General features: G+C 40.1%; 1 protein-coding gene across 1 annotated transcript in view; it reads left to right on the top strand.

Moving 5' to 3' along the window:
• Positions 1–16976, top strand: part of ZCCHC4 (zinc finger CCHC-type containing 4) — a 47410-nt gene continuing 30434 nt past the window's right edge. Inside the window, exons 1-5 of the mRNA XM_053577924.1 lie at positions 1–148; positions 923–1041; positions 2150–2232; positions 11497–11772; positions 12214–12294. Of these exons, the coding sequence (XP_053433899.1) occupies positions 52–148; positions 923–1041; positions 2150–2232; positions 11497–11772; positions 12214–12294 (656 nt within the window). The 5' untranslated portion in view covers positions 1–51. The remainder of the gene's footprint in view (positions 149–922; positions 1042–2149; positions 2233–11496; positions 11773–12213; positions 12295–16976) is intronic.

The raw sequence follows: 16976 nt of genomic DNA, 5'->3' as shown, positions 1-16976 counted from the left end.
CTGAGGCTTTCGGGAAGGCGGCGGGAAGATGGCTTCCCCCAGAGACCGGCTATGCAGACAGAGGAGCGCGCGGGTCGTCGGGGATGCTCGGGAGTGGAGGTGGTGTTTTCCTCTGATCCTGCCGTCCCCGCGCCCCTGTGCCCTCACGGTGGGTTGGCGTCTGGGCTCAGCCTGCCTGTCGGGCGCCTGGGGCGTGAGTTAGCTTGGAGGTGCCCTGGTCTTTTAGACCTCTCCTGTTTGTAGCTGCCTTTCTCTCCTGACATGTGTGATGCTTAGAAAATGCTGCTCTGTCTGGGCGTTGTGTTTTTCAACTTACTTTAGAAATCTCCTGAGCAAGTCTGTGAAGACTTGTGGTTTTGGCTTCAGAACTATTACATCTTTTGGGGGGTGGTGGGGGAGGCAGAAAGTAGGCAAACAGGATGCATAGTATTGAATGATTCTCTTTGACAAGTGCTGGGGGATTTCACTTACTGATAGGTTGTCTTTTCAATAAAAGAAAAGTTAAAGAGAACAATAGAATGAATTCTTGCATGGAAACCAGACTCAGTTTTTCTCTAACTTGCAGAAATAAGGTGTGTCCAACTTTTAAAACCTCAAATTTCCACTGAAAGGATAACGCACAAGGGATGGCAAAGTATTCCATTTTCTGCCCCCCCCCCCCGTTTTGGTTTTAGCTTTGTAACATTCATGTTGCAGAAAGCATCTATACTGACATGACAGTAGCATTTTATTTTGAAAACTATTATTTTAAGTCGTCAGCACCTGAATGTTGTGACTGAGAGAAAAGAAACATTTATTAAACATTGGTGGATTTAACTATGATAAATTATATATAAAATCAAAACCAGTTTTATTTAAGGACAGTGAAAACTAGGAGCTTGATATAGATGGCTTTGACATGTTTTTTCTTTTCTGGAACTAGGACCCACTCTTCTGTTTGTAAAGGTGAATCAAGGGAAAGAAGAAACCCGGAGGTTTTATGCCTGCTCAGCCTGTAGAGATAGAAAAGACTGTAATTTTTTTCAATGGGAAGATGAAAAGGTATATCAACTTTTTGAATATTCTTTTATTTTTTGTATATGTGGTGATTTTATTGACAGTGTTTTTTAGACCAATAAAAATATGCAGTTTGTACATTATATGATACAAATCTCTTCAGAGGGTTGGAGAGACCATTTTTGGGGTGAGTTCCAAAGATTGGAGTTCCTACTTCAAACTTACTCTGATTACTGATGTCTTCAACTACCATCTCAGAGACTCATTTGCCCTTCAGATACTTTGAGGTGTTAATATTGGTGGCTGATCAGTTCTGGCTCCTGGAACAAAAGTACCATAACAGGGAGCTTAAACAATTTATTTCTCACAGTTCTGAAGGCTGGGAAGTCCAAGATCAAGGTGCTGGTGATCCAATACCTGGTGAAGAATCTCTTCCTAATTTCAGAGGGCTGTCTTTTCATTATATCCTCACTGTCACTTATAAGGACACTGATCTTATTCATGAGGTTTCTACCCTTGTGGCCTAATTTTCCTTCCAAAGGCCACTCCTCTAAATACCATCACAATGGCGTTAAGGCTCCAACATCTTAATTTTGGGGGACACAAACATTCAGTTTGTATTTGCAAATGTAGATTTCTCACTGAAGCATCTAGGTCATCATCATTCCAAGAAGTGTTTAAAAAACACTTTTTTCGAACATTTGCATTGAACATCCTTTATACAGCTATTGGATGACCGATGAAGGCGCTTAAAGAGATATAGCTATGGGGTTGGTATCCTCATGGACTTAGCTCAAGTTAAAGTTTCCGAAAGCATTGACAAGAGAATTGTCAACTTTGTCAGAAGGCTTATTATAAAACTGGCCTCTTCAGCAGACACGTTAAGATCACCATGTGTGAGTTAATCTCTCAGTGTTTTAATACATTTAATATTGTTTCAAATGCTCTAGAATTTTCCCACTTTTCTGGGTTTTATTTTCTCTAGAATGGCTTGTTGAATTGATTGAATCCTGGCTTCTTTTTTGAGTATATGTATTGCCTAAGTGAGCCCACAATTTCTGGCTTCTTGATGTCAGAATGTGATATATGTACTAGTTTTTCTAGGATGATAGCAAGTTTTGTAGTTTATTGAATGGGTTTTCTACTCTTTCAGTTGTCAGAAGCTAGACTTGCTGCCCGAGAAGCTCATAACCGAAGATGTCAACCTCCCCTATCTCGAAGGCAGTGTGTAGAAAGGTATTGATGCAAAATCATTTTTCTTTATTATTTTAGCTGTTTCTTTATTGTTTTTTTCCTGAGACTTTCAGTTACTTTCATTTATTTTTATTGTAGTTTTATATATGTATATATATAAAAAATACACTGTTCCGTTTTTAACAATTTTTAAGTGTACAGTTTATTGCCATTTTAGTATATTCACAGTGTTGTAGCAAACATCATCACTGTCTATTGCCAAAACTTTTTCATCATCCCAAACAGAAACTATCACCATTAGGCAATAACTACTTATGCCACTTCTCTCCAAACCCTGGTACCTTCTAGTGTCCATAGTGTTGCTGGGAATTTGATCATATAGTGGGATTATACAGACTGGGGTTCCTACTTACTTTGGACTTACTCTGATTACTGATGTCTTAAACTACCATCTAACTACCAATAGAATGATTTATCCCTTTGTATCTGGCTTATTTTACTTAGCATAATGTCTTCAAGGTTCATCCATGTTGTAGCATGTATCAGAACTTCATTCTTTTTTATGAATGAATAATATTCACATTTTGCTTATCAGTTCATCTGTTGATGGACATTTGGGTTACTTCTATTTTTTCACTATTGTGAATAATGCTGCAAGCATTTATTTGCGACCCTGGCTTCAGTTCTTGTGGGTATACACCCAGGCATGGAATTGCTGGGTCACGTGGTAATTCTACATTTAATTTTTGGAGGAACTACCAAACTATTTTCCACAGTGGTTACACCATTTTATGTTCCCACTAGCAATGTGTAAGGATTCCAGTTTCTCCACATCTTCTCTAACACTTGCTTTTTTTTTTTTGCATCTTTTTTTTTTATTAACACTTTTTTTTTTTATTTTTGGGGATTCATTGAGGGTACAAGAAACCAGGTTACATTGATTAAATTTGTTAGGTAAAGTCCCTCTTACAATTGTGTCTTGCCCCCAAAAGGTGTGGCACACACCAAGATCCCACCCGCCTCCCTCCTTCCCTCTCTCTGCTCTTCCTTTCTCCCACCTCACCCTCCTTCTTTCTCTCTCTGCTCTCCCCTTTCCCCACCCCCACCGTGTCATTAATTGTCCTCATATCAAAATTGAGTACATAGGAATCATGCTTTTCCATTCTTGTGATGCTTTACTAAGAATAATGTATTACACTTCCATCCAGGTTAATACAAAGGCTGTAAAGTCTCCTTTTTTTTTTTTTTTTGCAGTTTTTGGCCAGGGCTGAGTTTGAACCAGTGCCCTACTATATGGGGCAGTGCCCTACTTCTTTGAGCCACAGGCGCTGCCCAAGTCTCCATTTTTTTTAATGGTTTAATAGTATTCTATGGTATACATATACCACAGCTTGTTAATCCATTCCTGGGTTGGTGGGCATTTAGGCCGTTTCCACATTTTCGCGATTGTAAATTGAGCTGTGATAAACAGTCTAGTGCAAGTGTCCTTATGATAAAGGGATTTTTTTCCTTCTGGGTAGATGCCCAGTAATGGGATTGCAGTGTCAAATGGGAGGTCTAGCTTGAGTGCTTTGAGGTTTCTCCAGACTTCCTTCCAGAAAGGTTGTACTAGTTTGCAGTCCCACCAGCAGTGTTTTTTGTTTTTAGCATAGCCATCCTAGTAGTTGTGAAGTGGCATATGCCATTGTGGTTTTGCTTTTTATTTCCCTGATTACTAATGACACTAATCATCTTTTCCTGTGGTTATTGGTGGTTTGTATATTATCTTTGGAGAAATGTCGGTACACTTACTTTGTTCATTTTTAATTGGACTGTTTTTCTTTTTATTGTTGAGTCACAGGAATTCTTGATGTGTTCTGGATATCATATCCTTAACAAGTATGTGGTTTGTTAATATTTTCTCCTATTCTTCAGGTTGTCTTTTCAGTTTAATTTTGAGAAGGAAAGAAAAAATTATTACTTTGCCAGCAAGGAAGGAAAATGGCATACTGTAGTCTCAAAATCCAAATTCCTACTTCTGAGCAGAGTCTTTTCACTTCCTTGATGGTGTCCTTTGATGTATAAGAATTTTTAATTTTTTTTTTTTTTGAGGCAGAGTCCTCACTATGTTGCCCTCGGTAGAGTGCCATGATGTCACAGCTCACATCAACCTCCAACTCTTGGGCTTAAGCAATTCTCTTGCCTCAGCCTCCCAAGTAGCTGGGACTACAGGCGTCTGCTACAACACCCGGCTATTATTTTGTTGCAGTTGTCATTGTTGTTTTTGGGCTGGTTTTGAATCTGTCAGCCTTGGTGTATATGTGACTAGTGCTGTAACCACTGTGCTATGGCGCGCTGAACCAAGAGTTTTTAGTTTTAATGAAGTCCAGTGTATCGATTTTTTTGTTGTTGCCTGTACTTTTGGTGTCTTAGCTAAGAATCCATTGTCAAATCTAATGTCATAAAGATTTACTGTGATGTTTTGTTTTGAAATATTAAACCAAAAATAATCTTTTAAGAGCTGTGAACATCTTTTAAAATTTGCATTGTTGAAATGTTTTATTGGGTGGATTAGAACTGAATGTTCTTTGGCAAACTTTTGAACAGAATTTATTTCTCTCCTCTGTCATATGCATTATGTGGTATGAGCTGGGAGAAGCTCCTTAAAAAGTTCCTGTTCTGAAAAGCAGAGAGAGGGGCGGCGCCTGTGGCTCAGTCGGTAGGGCGCCGGCCCCATATACCGAGGGTGGCGGGTTCAAACCCGGCCCCGGCTGAACTGCAACCAAAAAAAAAAAAAAGAAAAAAAGAAAAGCAGAGAGAGGGAAGGAGGGAGGGGGGTGGGGCCTTGGTGGGTGCCACACCTTCTGGGGGCAAGACATGATCACAAGAGGGACTTTACCTAACAAATGCAATCAGCGTAATCTGGCTTATTGTACCCTCAATGAATCCCCAAAAATAAAAAGAAAAAAAAGAAAAATAAAGTTCCTGTTCTGGATTCCTGATGATGACTAGGTTTTCACTTTTATGGCAGCGCCTTTGTTTTACCTGGGCTGCTGTGTTCAGAGGATGGTGAGCCCTCATCTAGGTTTTGTGGAAAGGAGTACTGGGATAGCCTAAAAATAGCTTCCGTGGGCTTTTTGGTAGTAGATTTTTTTAAAGTTCTTTGATAAAAGAAGCATTCTCATGCTGGGGCTTCTTAGCTCACAGCAACCTCAAACTCTTGGGCTCAAGTGATCCTCTTGCCTCATTTTTTTTTTTGTGGTTTTTGCCTGGGGCTAGGTTTGAACCCGCCATCTCCGGCATTTTTTTTTTTTTTTTCCTATTTTTAGTAGGTCTTGCTTTTGATCAGGCTGGTCTCGAACTCATCAGCTCAAGCAATCCACCTGCCTCGGCCTCCCAGAGTGCGCCACCGCATGGCAATTTTGGCTTTTTAAAATAAAAGGCTTAATAAATGACCTATTCTTTTGGTGTGTCTTCAGCTTGAGACCAGCATTTATTCTTATGTGTAAGTGGACCTAAGGATGTGTGCTATTACTTGAGATTGTAACTGTTTTCTAACGTGGATAATTTAAACAACTCATTTATACGTTAGCTTATTAAATAGCTTGTATTAGAAAGTATTAAATTGCATTTAAACTTAATACCTATTTTACAGAGCAAGCTTTTCATCTGTTATTGTGGAGTAGCAAGAGGTTTTCATTGATGAGCTTATTTTTGAAATCATTAGAAAGGAATAATAGTAGCTAACAAGATAAACTGACCTTTGTTTCCTGATTTTTATTATGGCACTGTTAGTGTGGCACCGATTTCTAGGTTTACAAAATAGGATTTGATATTCATTTGTCTAATCCCATTATTTGAACCGTGCTTTTTGTGTCATGTGTGTTCAGTTGACAGATTGACCTTTTGTGCCTGAGATTTGCTGTTCCTTACACATTTTAGCTGCCTCTTACACTCTTACACAGCTAAATATAATGTGTTGTTATATTTATTATGGAGTATGTTTGCACCCTTATTGTGACCCGTGAAGTCTTAGGGAAGATATATTTGAATACTAAAATCAGCATTAATTTATGTGTATCCAGAGAGTTTTGTTGTGTTGCTATTTCATATGGCTATTTTGGGGGTTTTTTGCAAACTCATTTAAACGTAGATTTTTCAAGGTCTACTATTAGAGAAATGCCATAAACATAATTTATGAACTCCAGAAAAGGCAAATGGAACCTCAGATGGAGAGTGATAAAAATGACATTTCCAAATGTTAGCCTGCCGTTTCAAGTCATGCTGAGCCATGTGGCAGGATGAATTCCTCCCCCCTCCCAGGGGTGTGTGTGACAAACACGAGTGAGCGGGGAGCCCTGAGTGATATCTAGGGCTTCATAGTCTCATGTTCTTTCTACCAAACCTTTAAAGAGCCTTACGTCTGAATGTTAAATTTAAGGCAGTATAGTTGATGGTTATGTTGTGATTTTTGGATAGAAGGAGATAGACCCAGATCTCAGTTTATCTCTCGTCAGGCAAAGGTCAATAAATTACCAGTGAAGCTTTCTGAAGGGCAATTTGGAAACAGTTAAAGGGAAGAGATAATTGACAATTCACAAAGATACGTAAGTCAACAAGCCACAAAGATGTATCTTGTAAGTGGAGGTTCATTTAGCAGCGTTTTCCTTTTCCTTTTTTAAAAAATGATTAAACTTGGGCCGGGCATGATGGCTCATGCCTGTAATCCTAATACTCTGGGAGGCTGAGGTGGGTGGGTCACTTGATCTCAGGAGTTCGAGACCAGCCTGAGCAAGAGTGAGACCCCATCTCTAAATATACAGCCAGACATGTGGCGGGTGCATGTAGTCCCAGCTACGTGGGAGGCTAAAACAAGAGAAATACTTGAATCCAAGAGCTTGAGGTTGCTTTGAGCTATGACTCCATAGCACTCTATGGAGGGTGACACAGTGAGACAATATCTCAAAAAAAAAAAAAAAAAAAAGGTTGAACTTAGTTCCTTCTGTTGAGTGAATCATCACACCAGCCCGTCATTGCTTTGAACTTCTTTGCTCTCTTCCTACTGACCTTGCTACTTCTCCTGCCTTGTCCTGGCTTCACTAAGTGTGTGACAGGTAGTCTTTTTGACTATTGTTGAGTACCAAAGCCTCATACTACTTCATCTACTTGTCATCATTTTTTTTAGGAAGGAATATTTACCTTTTGGGGGGCTGATACACATTCTCTGGCAGTTTTTATTTTTTAAACAAAAGCTTTTATGAATAAATTTTTTGTGTTTTTTGTAGAGACGGAGTCTCACTTTATCGCCCTTGGTAGAGTGCTGTGGCATCACAGCTCATAGCAACCTCCAACTCCAGGGCTTAGGCAATTCTCTTGCCTCAGCCTCCCGAGTAGCTGGGACTACAGGCGCCCGCCACAACGCCCGGCTATTTTTTGGTTGCGGTTTGGTCTGAACCCGCCACCTTGGTATATGGGGCCGGCGCCCTACCCACTGAGCCACAGGTGCCACCCATGAATAAAAAAAACTTTTAACAAAATTTATCTGTGGCTATTGTGTGATTCCAATGTCCAGAGGAGATAAATTAATAGAGACAGAAGGCCGGGTGGTGGTTTTCTGGAGGCTGGAGTGGGGAGTAGGGGGCTGGGAGTACCTGCTGACAGGCTCCAGGTTTCTTTCTGAGTTGATGACAACGTCCTGAAATTAGATTGTGGGGATGGTTGTGCAATTTTGTGAATATACTAAAAAAAGCACTGAATTGTATACTTTAAAAGGGTGAACTGTATGTATGGTACGGGAGTTCCATCTCAACAGAAAATAATCTACATGTGGTCGTAGAATCAGATAGGTCTGCGGTTTTACAAAGACCTGCCAACACCTGTTTTCTAGTTCTGCCTTCTCCCAGAGGCAGGCTGGCTAATGCTTAGAGAATTTACCTACCTGTCTGTGCGGTGTCCTTCCTCTTGCGGCACCAAAAGGCAGATAGCGTCTGCTTGCTGTCTTTGTAATATTGAGATCGGTCATGCACGTGTTCAGCTGTTAGCCAGCCGTCAGGAAGTTCCCTGTCAGCCTTTTGTCTAATGATTTTAGCAACACTTGATGATCATTGCCTAGAGGTTGTGAAGGGTTATGGAATCTGGTCACTGTTCCTGCATTCCTTACCTGTATTCTTCTATAAAAAGGAACTTGGTTTCATCAGTTGTTGACTTACTTCATTACAGTTCATGTGGGAAAGTTGAGATAAATGTTTCATTCTTCCCCTCCTGCACTTTTAAAGCAGTTTTTAGCGTAGTGGTTTGGTATTCCAGCAACTTCCGAGGTTGATTGATCGAGTCCTTGTTCTTTTGTCTTTAGCATCACTATGGAAACATGTATTTTAAACGTTTGGATAGTTATTGGATGAAGACCAAAAAAGGATTAAATATGGTCTATGGTCTAGAAAGTTACATTATTCTTTGTGACATAGCATTTTTTGCATTTGATTTAAGTTTTATGATATTGTGGGGGTATAAGTATGGTGACCATATAATTTTAACCCAAATTTTTTTTTCTGGATTTGAGAGTGAAATGGGCACTACCAGATGGAACTTAAGGATGGCAAGTGTAGACCAGAATTGTCCTGGGCAACCAGGAATAGATGTCACCCTAGTAATATGTGGATTGTTAAGAGAAATTAACTTTTCCCCCCTTATTTTTAGCTTTACTGAGGTATAATAATTTACCTACAATAAATGTCATACAATTAAAAAAAATCTTTGTAGGTTGATTTGCATGTTTTTTAATATTTTTCCATGTCTTTGTTAATAAGCTCATGTTTTTCTCTACCTTTTTGAACACATGGAATATAGTTATAATGAGTTACTTGAATGTCTCTGTCTTCTAATTCTACCATCTTTCGTTTCTGGGTTGGTTTGGATTGGTTTACTTTTTCCTAATCATGGGCTCATGCTTTCCTGTTTCTTAGTATACCCGGGAATGTTTGAGTAGAACACAACTCAATGTGAATTTTACCTTATTGCATACCGGCTATTTTTAATAACTTTACACAATTTTGAGCTTTGCTCTGGGACACAGCTAAGTTATTCTCCATAGGAACAGAGCGGGATTTGGCAAACTGCAGCCCGTATGCCCAACTCTGGCCATGCTTATTCATTAACATTTGGTTTGTGGCTGCTTTGGGGCTTTAACAACAGAATAGTTGTAACAAAGTTGAGACTTGATGGCCGGTCAAGCTCAAAACATTTATCCGATCCTGTACAGAAATAATTTGTTGACCCCTGGGGGCTTGTCTAAGTTTTTCAGGCAGGAAAGAGCACCTTCGTTTTTCTTCACTATGGAGACAATGCTCTTCTGAGGATTCGTCCTCCTGCTGTGTGTAGTGAGGCTCTTCCACTCTGGTTTGCTGGTAGACAGACCATCCTGGGCCCTGGGTCTGTATTCCAACAATCATTCCACTGCTTCTTGTCAGGGGTTCCTTCCCTTGCCTTGGGTAGTGTCTTCACTTGGGTGCTGATCAGTATTCAGCTGAAGACCTAGCAAATTTTGGAGAGCGCTCTCTCTCTCTCTCTCTCTCTCTGTCTCTCTCTCTCTCTCTCGAGCTTTCTGCTCTCCTTGTACCCCACATATATTCTCCAAGACTCTTCCCGTTAATTCTAGCTGCTATAATCTCCCCGGATTCTCCACTCTGTCTCAGCAACTCCTTGAGCTCTGTTTGACTCTCCCTTATAGTGCTGCCAGCTCTCCAGGGGCAATCAGCTGGCCAGTTGCACGACTCACCTCATCCATTCCCTTCCCTCCAAATTCACTGTTTTGGGCTGCTGGTTGTCTAAAATCTAAATACCATCATTATGTATACTTTGTTTAAAAATTGTTTTGATGGGAGGTTGAGGCAAGAAAATCATCTAAGCCCAAGAGCTGGAGGTTGCTGTGAGCTGTGTGACGCCACGGCACTCTACCAAGGGCGACAAGCTAAGACTGTCTCTAAAAAAAAAAAAAACATTGTTTTGAGGGCCAGCAGGTGCATCGCTGTTACTCTGTGATGGCTGGATGTGGGTGTGGACATCTTCAACACTGAGCCTTCTGTGATGGGACGTAGTAGCAGGGCATTCAGGCTTTGCTGCTGGTTCTTTTCACTTGCATTCTGCTGTGCAGAGGCCCTTTCCTGAGCTGACATTCCTGCTTTGAATTACTAAGAAGTTTCTTCTAATATTCATCGGTCTCCTTTTTCTTTATAGTTGTAGATAAAGCTGTCAAAAGAACAGCTATCGTAGAATTACTGGCATCATAGCTTATTTCTTGCCGCAGCCGTTCAGAGTATCTGTTTGTCACTGCCTTGGCTGCTTTGACATGAAACTGTGCGTAGAGACAAAAAGTTTTAATGCTGGCTTTGTTTCCATGTTATGTTCACAGTTTTTACATTGCAGTTCCCAAATTCAGTTTCATGGAAACCGTGCGACTCTTCCAAACTATCGAGAATCCTTTAGTGCACTATTTAACATGCTTAGTTTTAGACATTTCTGATTCTCTTGGACCTCAATAATCATACTTCTTTTTCTTCTGTTTCCTTCCTCTGATTTTATAATTGGTATCACATATAAAAAATCAGCAGTTTTTAAGATATGCTGACCATGATTCTTTCCCCCCCGTCAGTAATCTCTAATAAAAAAAAAGAAAAAAGAAAAAAATGGTGACTTTAAATCAGATATAAGGGTGACCTGAAAGAGATCAAGCGAGATGTCAAATACAGTCTGTCTTTAAAGCTTTGAATGTTGTCTTGCTGTTTGTGGGGTAAGCTTATAACTGCCTCTGTCAGAAATGCTAAGAACGGACGATCTTTGTAGGAACATCTCTCCTTTTAGGAGGTAATTTTTCTTGTTAAGTGTGCCATAAGGACTTGAAGAATGATCTTAATTTCTCATTTTAAAATGACTATCAGCTGAGCCAGACTATTTAACACTTCCAAGTTGGAACACATGGATTTGTCAGTAAATTTAAACTTGATAGTTGTCATTACTACTAAGTTGTTTGAGTAATATATTATATTCACATTTTAAATGGATATTGATCTTCATTCAGTGACTAAATTGGAGCATCTCAATTCTTATGAAATTGCTGAATCTTTCCAACTTCGTAGGTATGCAGCCAGACGTAAATCCTAGCTGACATCCCCCGTTTTTTGTTTTTTGTTTTTTGTTTTTTTTTAACCTGCTTTACGCAGTACTCTTTAGGAAACAGGAATACTTTTGAGATACTGAAAATAGCAAAAATACATTATCTTTAAAAAAACAAATTTAAAATAACATTGCTTTTGGTTTTATTGTGTCTTGAAGGTACTTGAAGTTTATCGAGTTGCCCATGTCTAAGAGGAAGTTTTGCCAAAGTTGTCAGCAGTTGCTGTTACCAGATGAATGGGGGAGGCACCGTGAGCATCAGGTGCTGTGTGATATTTCTGTCACCCAATTACGAAGGCCCAGTCAACTCCTTTATCCCCTGGAGAACAAGAAGGCAAATGCCCAGTATCTGTTTGCTGATAGGAGCTGTCAGTTCTTGGTAGACCTGCTTTCTGCCCTTGGATTCAGAAGAGTGTTATGTGTTGGAACACCAAGGTATGTTAAATGATTTAAAAAAAATCTTCTTCTCACCACGTTAGAAATTATAAGGCTTATAAAGAAGTCATTTTTCTGTGTATAGAGTACAGTGTGAGCTTTGAGTAATCAAAGGAAGTGTAAAAGCATGGTCCCTCTTTTGAGGAATTTGCAACCTGTATTCCATGAAGAGGAATCATTGTAGATTTCTTTCTGATGTATGGTAGGAGATTCTTTCTGATTTGACTCCTAAATTATTTATCATTTTAGTCTTCTCTGTCTGTGCTCTTTAATAAATACTGGCAAACCTGAAACCTTAGTTATACCTGCCAAATCCTCCTCTTTGTTTCATTGAAATAATCAGAAATGCCAGAAGAACATCGAGGGGTTTTGTCGTTGTTTTGCTTACTGTCTATGGCATTTGTAAATTCTTATTAAATTTGCTTTCACTACTTCCTGTAGGTTGCATGAGCTGATCAGGTTGATGCCGTCAGGTGACAAGAACTCCAACATTAAAAGCCTTTTACTGGATATTGATTTTCGGTACGTTTACAAAATACAATGTTTATTCCCCTTTATTGTCTCCTGTTTCTTTTTAATGCTTTTCTCTTCTTAATTGTTTATAATCTGTGGCAACTCTGTAATTAACAATTAGAAGCAGTAATTGGTTCTGAGGCACCTTTTTAGTCTGAGAAACTCAGCATGTAGTCATCTGTATTTCAAACAGGGAAGCATCAGTTTCTCCTTCCCAGATTTCCTCCATGAATGAGTCTAATTGTCCTTGGTTTATAACTAAGAGATGGATTCCTATTGAGTAAAGTTTCTTCATATGTATACTGTTCAAAGATAATTCTGAACTGCCTCGTACTTACTGAGATTGCTAGAATTTTGTTTCCTTATCAGATCTTTAAAGTGTGATAAGACATTTCTTTTAATATATTTTATCCAATGAAGCGCATGTTGTCTTTCACTGAAAGTAGCCTGAAGTGAAGGGATTGTTAACCAGGGAAGAGACAGATCCCAAGGGAGAGCATCAGCCAGCAGAGAGGCCATGTGGGAGAGGGTCAGAATTAAAGGACGTCTGGTGTGTTGGGACAGACAGGATGAGACAGAGTGACAAACATACCTTGAGTCTCTCTTCTGGTGGTAGTTTAGGATTTATAAAATAGATGTCATGGCCATTCACTGTCTCTCCATAATTCTGGAGATTTGAGTGTGTTCTTTCGAGTTTCTGTGACTGAATTCCAGGGGTTCAAGGTGAAGTTTACAAGACACTGTCTCTGTTCTTAGTATCTTTTCCATGTTCTTGAGTGTTATGGGAATCAGGATTTGAGTTTCTTTTTATTTGGCTCTGACAGAGTCTATCTGGCCAATATTCCAATATTTCTTAGAGAGAGTCTATGAAATTAAATATGCTTTCTCTCCCTAAAAACAAGGCATACTGACTTTTAAAGTGTAAAATGTCACATTAACAAGTATAGCTTTTATATAGTTTATTTTTCTTTAGATTTTCAAGTCAACTTTAGGTTGTCTAATATAGTCAACTGCATTACTCAGAAATACACTTGATCTTAGCCAAAAGACCGAGAAGTGATCATTACTCAGAAATAACCAATACTTTATCCTTCTTTATTAACAGGACTAGGCTGTTAACCTCTCAACCCTTGTTAACAGAACTAGCGCAGTTTGAACATCTGTTTGGCGTGAGTGATCCTTAGCGAAATGATAATACAGACTTCTTTTTTTTTTTTTTTTTGTAGAGACAGAGTCTCACTTTATGGCCCTCGGTAGAGTGCCGTGGCCTCACACAGCTCACAGCAACCTCCAACTCCTGGGCTTAAGCGATTCTCTTGCCTCAGCCTCCCGAGTAGCTGGGACTACAGGCGCCCGCCACAACGCCCGGCTATTTTTTGGTTGCAGTTTGGCCGGGGCCGGGTTTGAACCCGCCACCCTCGGTATATGGGGCCGGCGCCTTACCCACTGAGCCACAGGCACCGCCCGATAATACAGACTTCTTAAAGATGCACTCAGTTTACTTTTAAATTGAGATCGAATTCACATAATATTTGCCCCAAGTGTGTATTTCAGTCTTTTTTGTGCATATTCACTATTTTTTGCAACCATCACCCCTATACACTTCTAGAACATTTCCATCACATTGAGAGGGAACATCATGTTCATTTTCCCTGGCAAACACTTTCTGTCTTCATGGATGTGTCTGCTCTGGACACTTGGTGTGAGTGGATCATACTGTGACCGTGTGTCTGGCTCGTTTCAGCGTCTTGTTTTCAGGGTTCAGCCAGGTTTTAGCAGGTAACAGGACTTCATTCCCCTGTGGCTGTGTTTCATTGTATGGCTCTGCACAATAAATGAAATTCTTTTCTTTCTTTTTTTTTAATTTTTTTAATTATTGTCAAATCATAGCTGTGTACATTAGTGCAATCAAGGGATACCGTGTGCTGGTTTCACAAACAATCTGAAATATTCTCATCAAACTGTTCATTTCATCCTCATTCATTGAGGATGAAATTTTTTTCTTAAATTCTCTGTTCCTTTCCTAAAAGTATTATTGTTAGATTATTATGAATGCACAAACAATCTGAAATATTCTCATCAAACTGTTCAACTGTTCATTTCATCCTCATCATTGAGGATGAAATTTTTTTATTAAATTCTCTGTTCCTTTCCTAAAAGTATTATTGTTAGATTATTATGAATGCATTATTTTTTTTTTTTTTAGAGACAGTCTCACTTTATGGCCCTCAGTAGAGTGCTGTGGCCTCACACAGCTCACAGCAACCTCCAACTCCTGGGCTTAAGCGATTCTCTTGCCTCAGCCTCCCGAGTAGCTGGGACTACAGGCACCCACCACAACGCCCGGCTATTTTTTGGTTGCAGTTTGGCCGGGGCCGGGTCTGAACCCGCCACCCTTGGTATATGGGGCCGGCGCCTTACCGACTGAGCCACAGGCGCCGCCCATGAATGCATTATTTTAAAGGTAGATGTTTAACTTTCAGTTCCTATCATGTCAGTTTTAACAGCTGGTGTCCGTGGAGTGCCTGTCATGTGTCAGGCCCTGTTTGACTCATCCCTCCTGGCAGCTGTGTAAGATAGATGCTATTATCATCCGCCTTTTCCAGATGGGAAAACCGAAGCATAAAGAGCTTAAATAACTGGACCCACGTCACAGTTTATGAGTGCCAAGCCAGAATTCAAATCCAGGCATTCTGGCTCCAAAAATTAAGTTATGCTTCAGGAAAGAACTTTGCTTTTGAACTTGCACATGAGCCTTTCATACGTAGTCCCTGCCTCTCTTGTCCTTCTGTCTCTTCATTTCTCTCTCTTTGCCCTGCCTTCCTTGAAACTAAGGTTTTCAAATGAATCAATTAACTGTCTTCTGGATTATTTATATATTTATAATAAGGCATTCAAATTAGACAGGAATCTTTCACTGGAGTCTGGGAAATCTGTTCGTGTAAAAGGGTTTATTGGTCCATGTTGCTGGAGTCTGGGCTACGCCAGGCTTTAGTCCAGTTGGGATCATGGGGCTCACACCGTGTCGTCAGGGCTCTGTCTTTCCATGGGGCTCACACCGTGTCGTCAGGGCTCTGTCTTTCCATGGGGCTCACACCGTGTCGTCAGGGCTCTGTCTTTCCATGGGGCTCACACCGTGTCGTCAGGGCTCTGTCTTTCTTATCTCTCATTCTGCCTCTCTGTGTATGTTGGCTTTGTTCTGTGGACAGTTTCCTTTCGATTGCCAGGGACTTTGGTAGACTTAAACTTACATGTAGTCTCAGCTTCACTGCCCAGTGGAAAGCTGTAGACTGTCCTGTGAGCTCCAGCAACAGAAATCTATGGAGTTGCATGCCTAGTTCAGAACCATCACTGCAGCCTGGCAGGTAGGGTGCTCTGGCCAGCCCCTGACCAACCACATGGGGTGGGTTCTCCACAGAAAGTCAGCATTTGACTTAAAGAGTGGGGCTATCAGGAGTGGAGGGACAGAAAATCAGGTGTCCGTAACTGAATTATTCAAGACAGCGTTTGCAGTTGTCAGCATTCACATTCCTCCATCTGGTACTTTCACTTCAGTGAAATTGGTAGTTTTATCTTTCCAATAGTGTAGTTCTTTGACTTTATATTAAAAGTTATATGAAGATTTTGATTTCATTAAAGGTAAGCTTTTTAAAGCTGGTTGTGATAGATTGACTTATACAGAAAGAAACCAGGGAAAGACTCAGAGTATGTCATCTCAGAGAACTTGTTCAAATTGCAAGGATCCCTGGTTTATTTGTATTTTATTTTTTTAAAAGGAAAGATGATCTTTAATTCTGCCATTCAAAATACAATGGATTTGGCTTTCTAAACTTTTTTTATGATATAAACATTTAAAGAAGTAGACATAGGAGTCTTTTTTCCTCACTTGCTATATTTCAGGCATTTTTTTTCTAAAAAAAAAACAAAACCTTGAAATATATTTCACATACATAAAACAGCAAGGTTGTGCTCCCATCATCACTATTTAATGCCAGACTATCTTCATTGCCTTCAAAAGAAACAGTCTCCCAGTGAGGCAGCCGCTCCCCATTTTCTTTACCTCCAGCCTTTGGCAACTGCAAGCTGCTTTCTTTCCCTGTTCATGAAGTCGCCTATTCTGAATGTTTTATGTAAGTGGAATCATATGGTCTGTGGCCTTTGGTGTCTGACTCCTTTCACTTAGCGTTAAGTCTTCAAGGTTCCTGCACACATCAGCGTGCATCAGTATTTAGCTACATAGATAGACCAAGTTTTATCTGTTCCTCATTCATTGCTTCTACTTTTTAGCTATTATGAATAATGCTGCTGTGAACATTTGTGTTCAAATTTTATGAGGACATAGGCTTTTAGTTTGCCAGGGCTGCAGTGACAAAATACCAGACTGGGTGGCTTAACCAACAGAGTTTTATTCTTTCACAGCTCTGGAGGCTGGAAGTCTAAGATCAAACTGCCAGCAGGTTTGGATTGTGCTGAGGTCGCTCTCCTGGCTGGTCAATGCCTGCCTCTCGTTCTCTCTGCAGTGGTTTTCCGAGAGAGAGAGAGAGAGAGAGAGAGAGAGAGAGAGAGACAGAGAGAGAGAGAGAGAGAGAGTGAGTGTGTGTGTGTGTGTGTGTCTCCCTACTGCCTCTTTCCACGTCTGCATTTCCTCTTTTTGGAAGGGCACCAGATTGGATAAAGGCCCACATCAATGC

Source organism: Nycticebus coucang, chromosome 23 (genome assembly GCF_027406575.1).
Source record: "Nycticebus coucang isolate mNycCou1 chromosome 23, mNycCou1.pri, whole genome shotgun sequence".
Lineage (NCBI taxonomy): Eukaryota > Metazoa > Chordata > Mammalia > Primates > Lorisidae > Nycticebus > Nycticebus coucang.
This window is presented reverse-complemented; position numbering and strand designations above follow the sequence as displayed.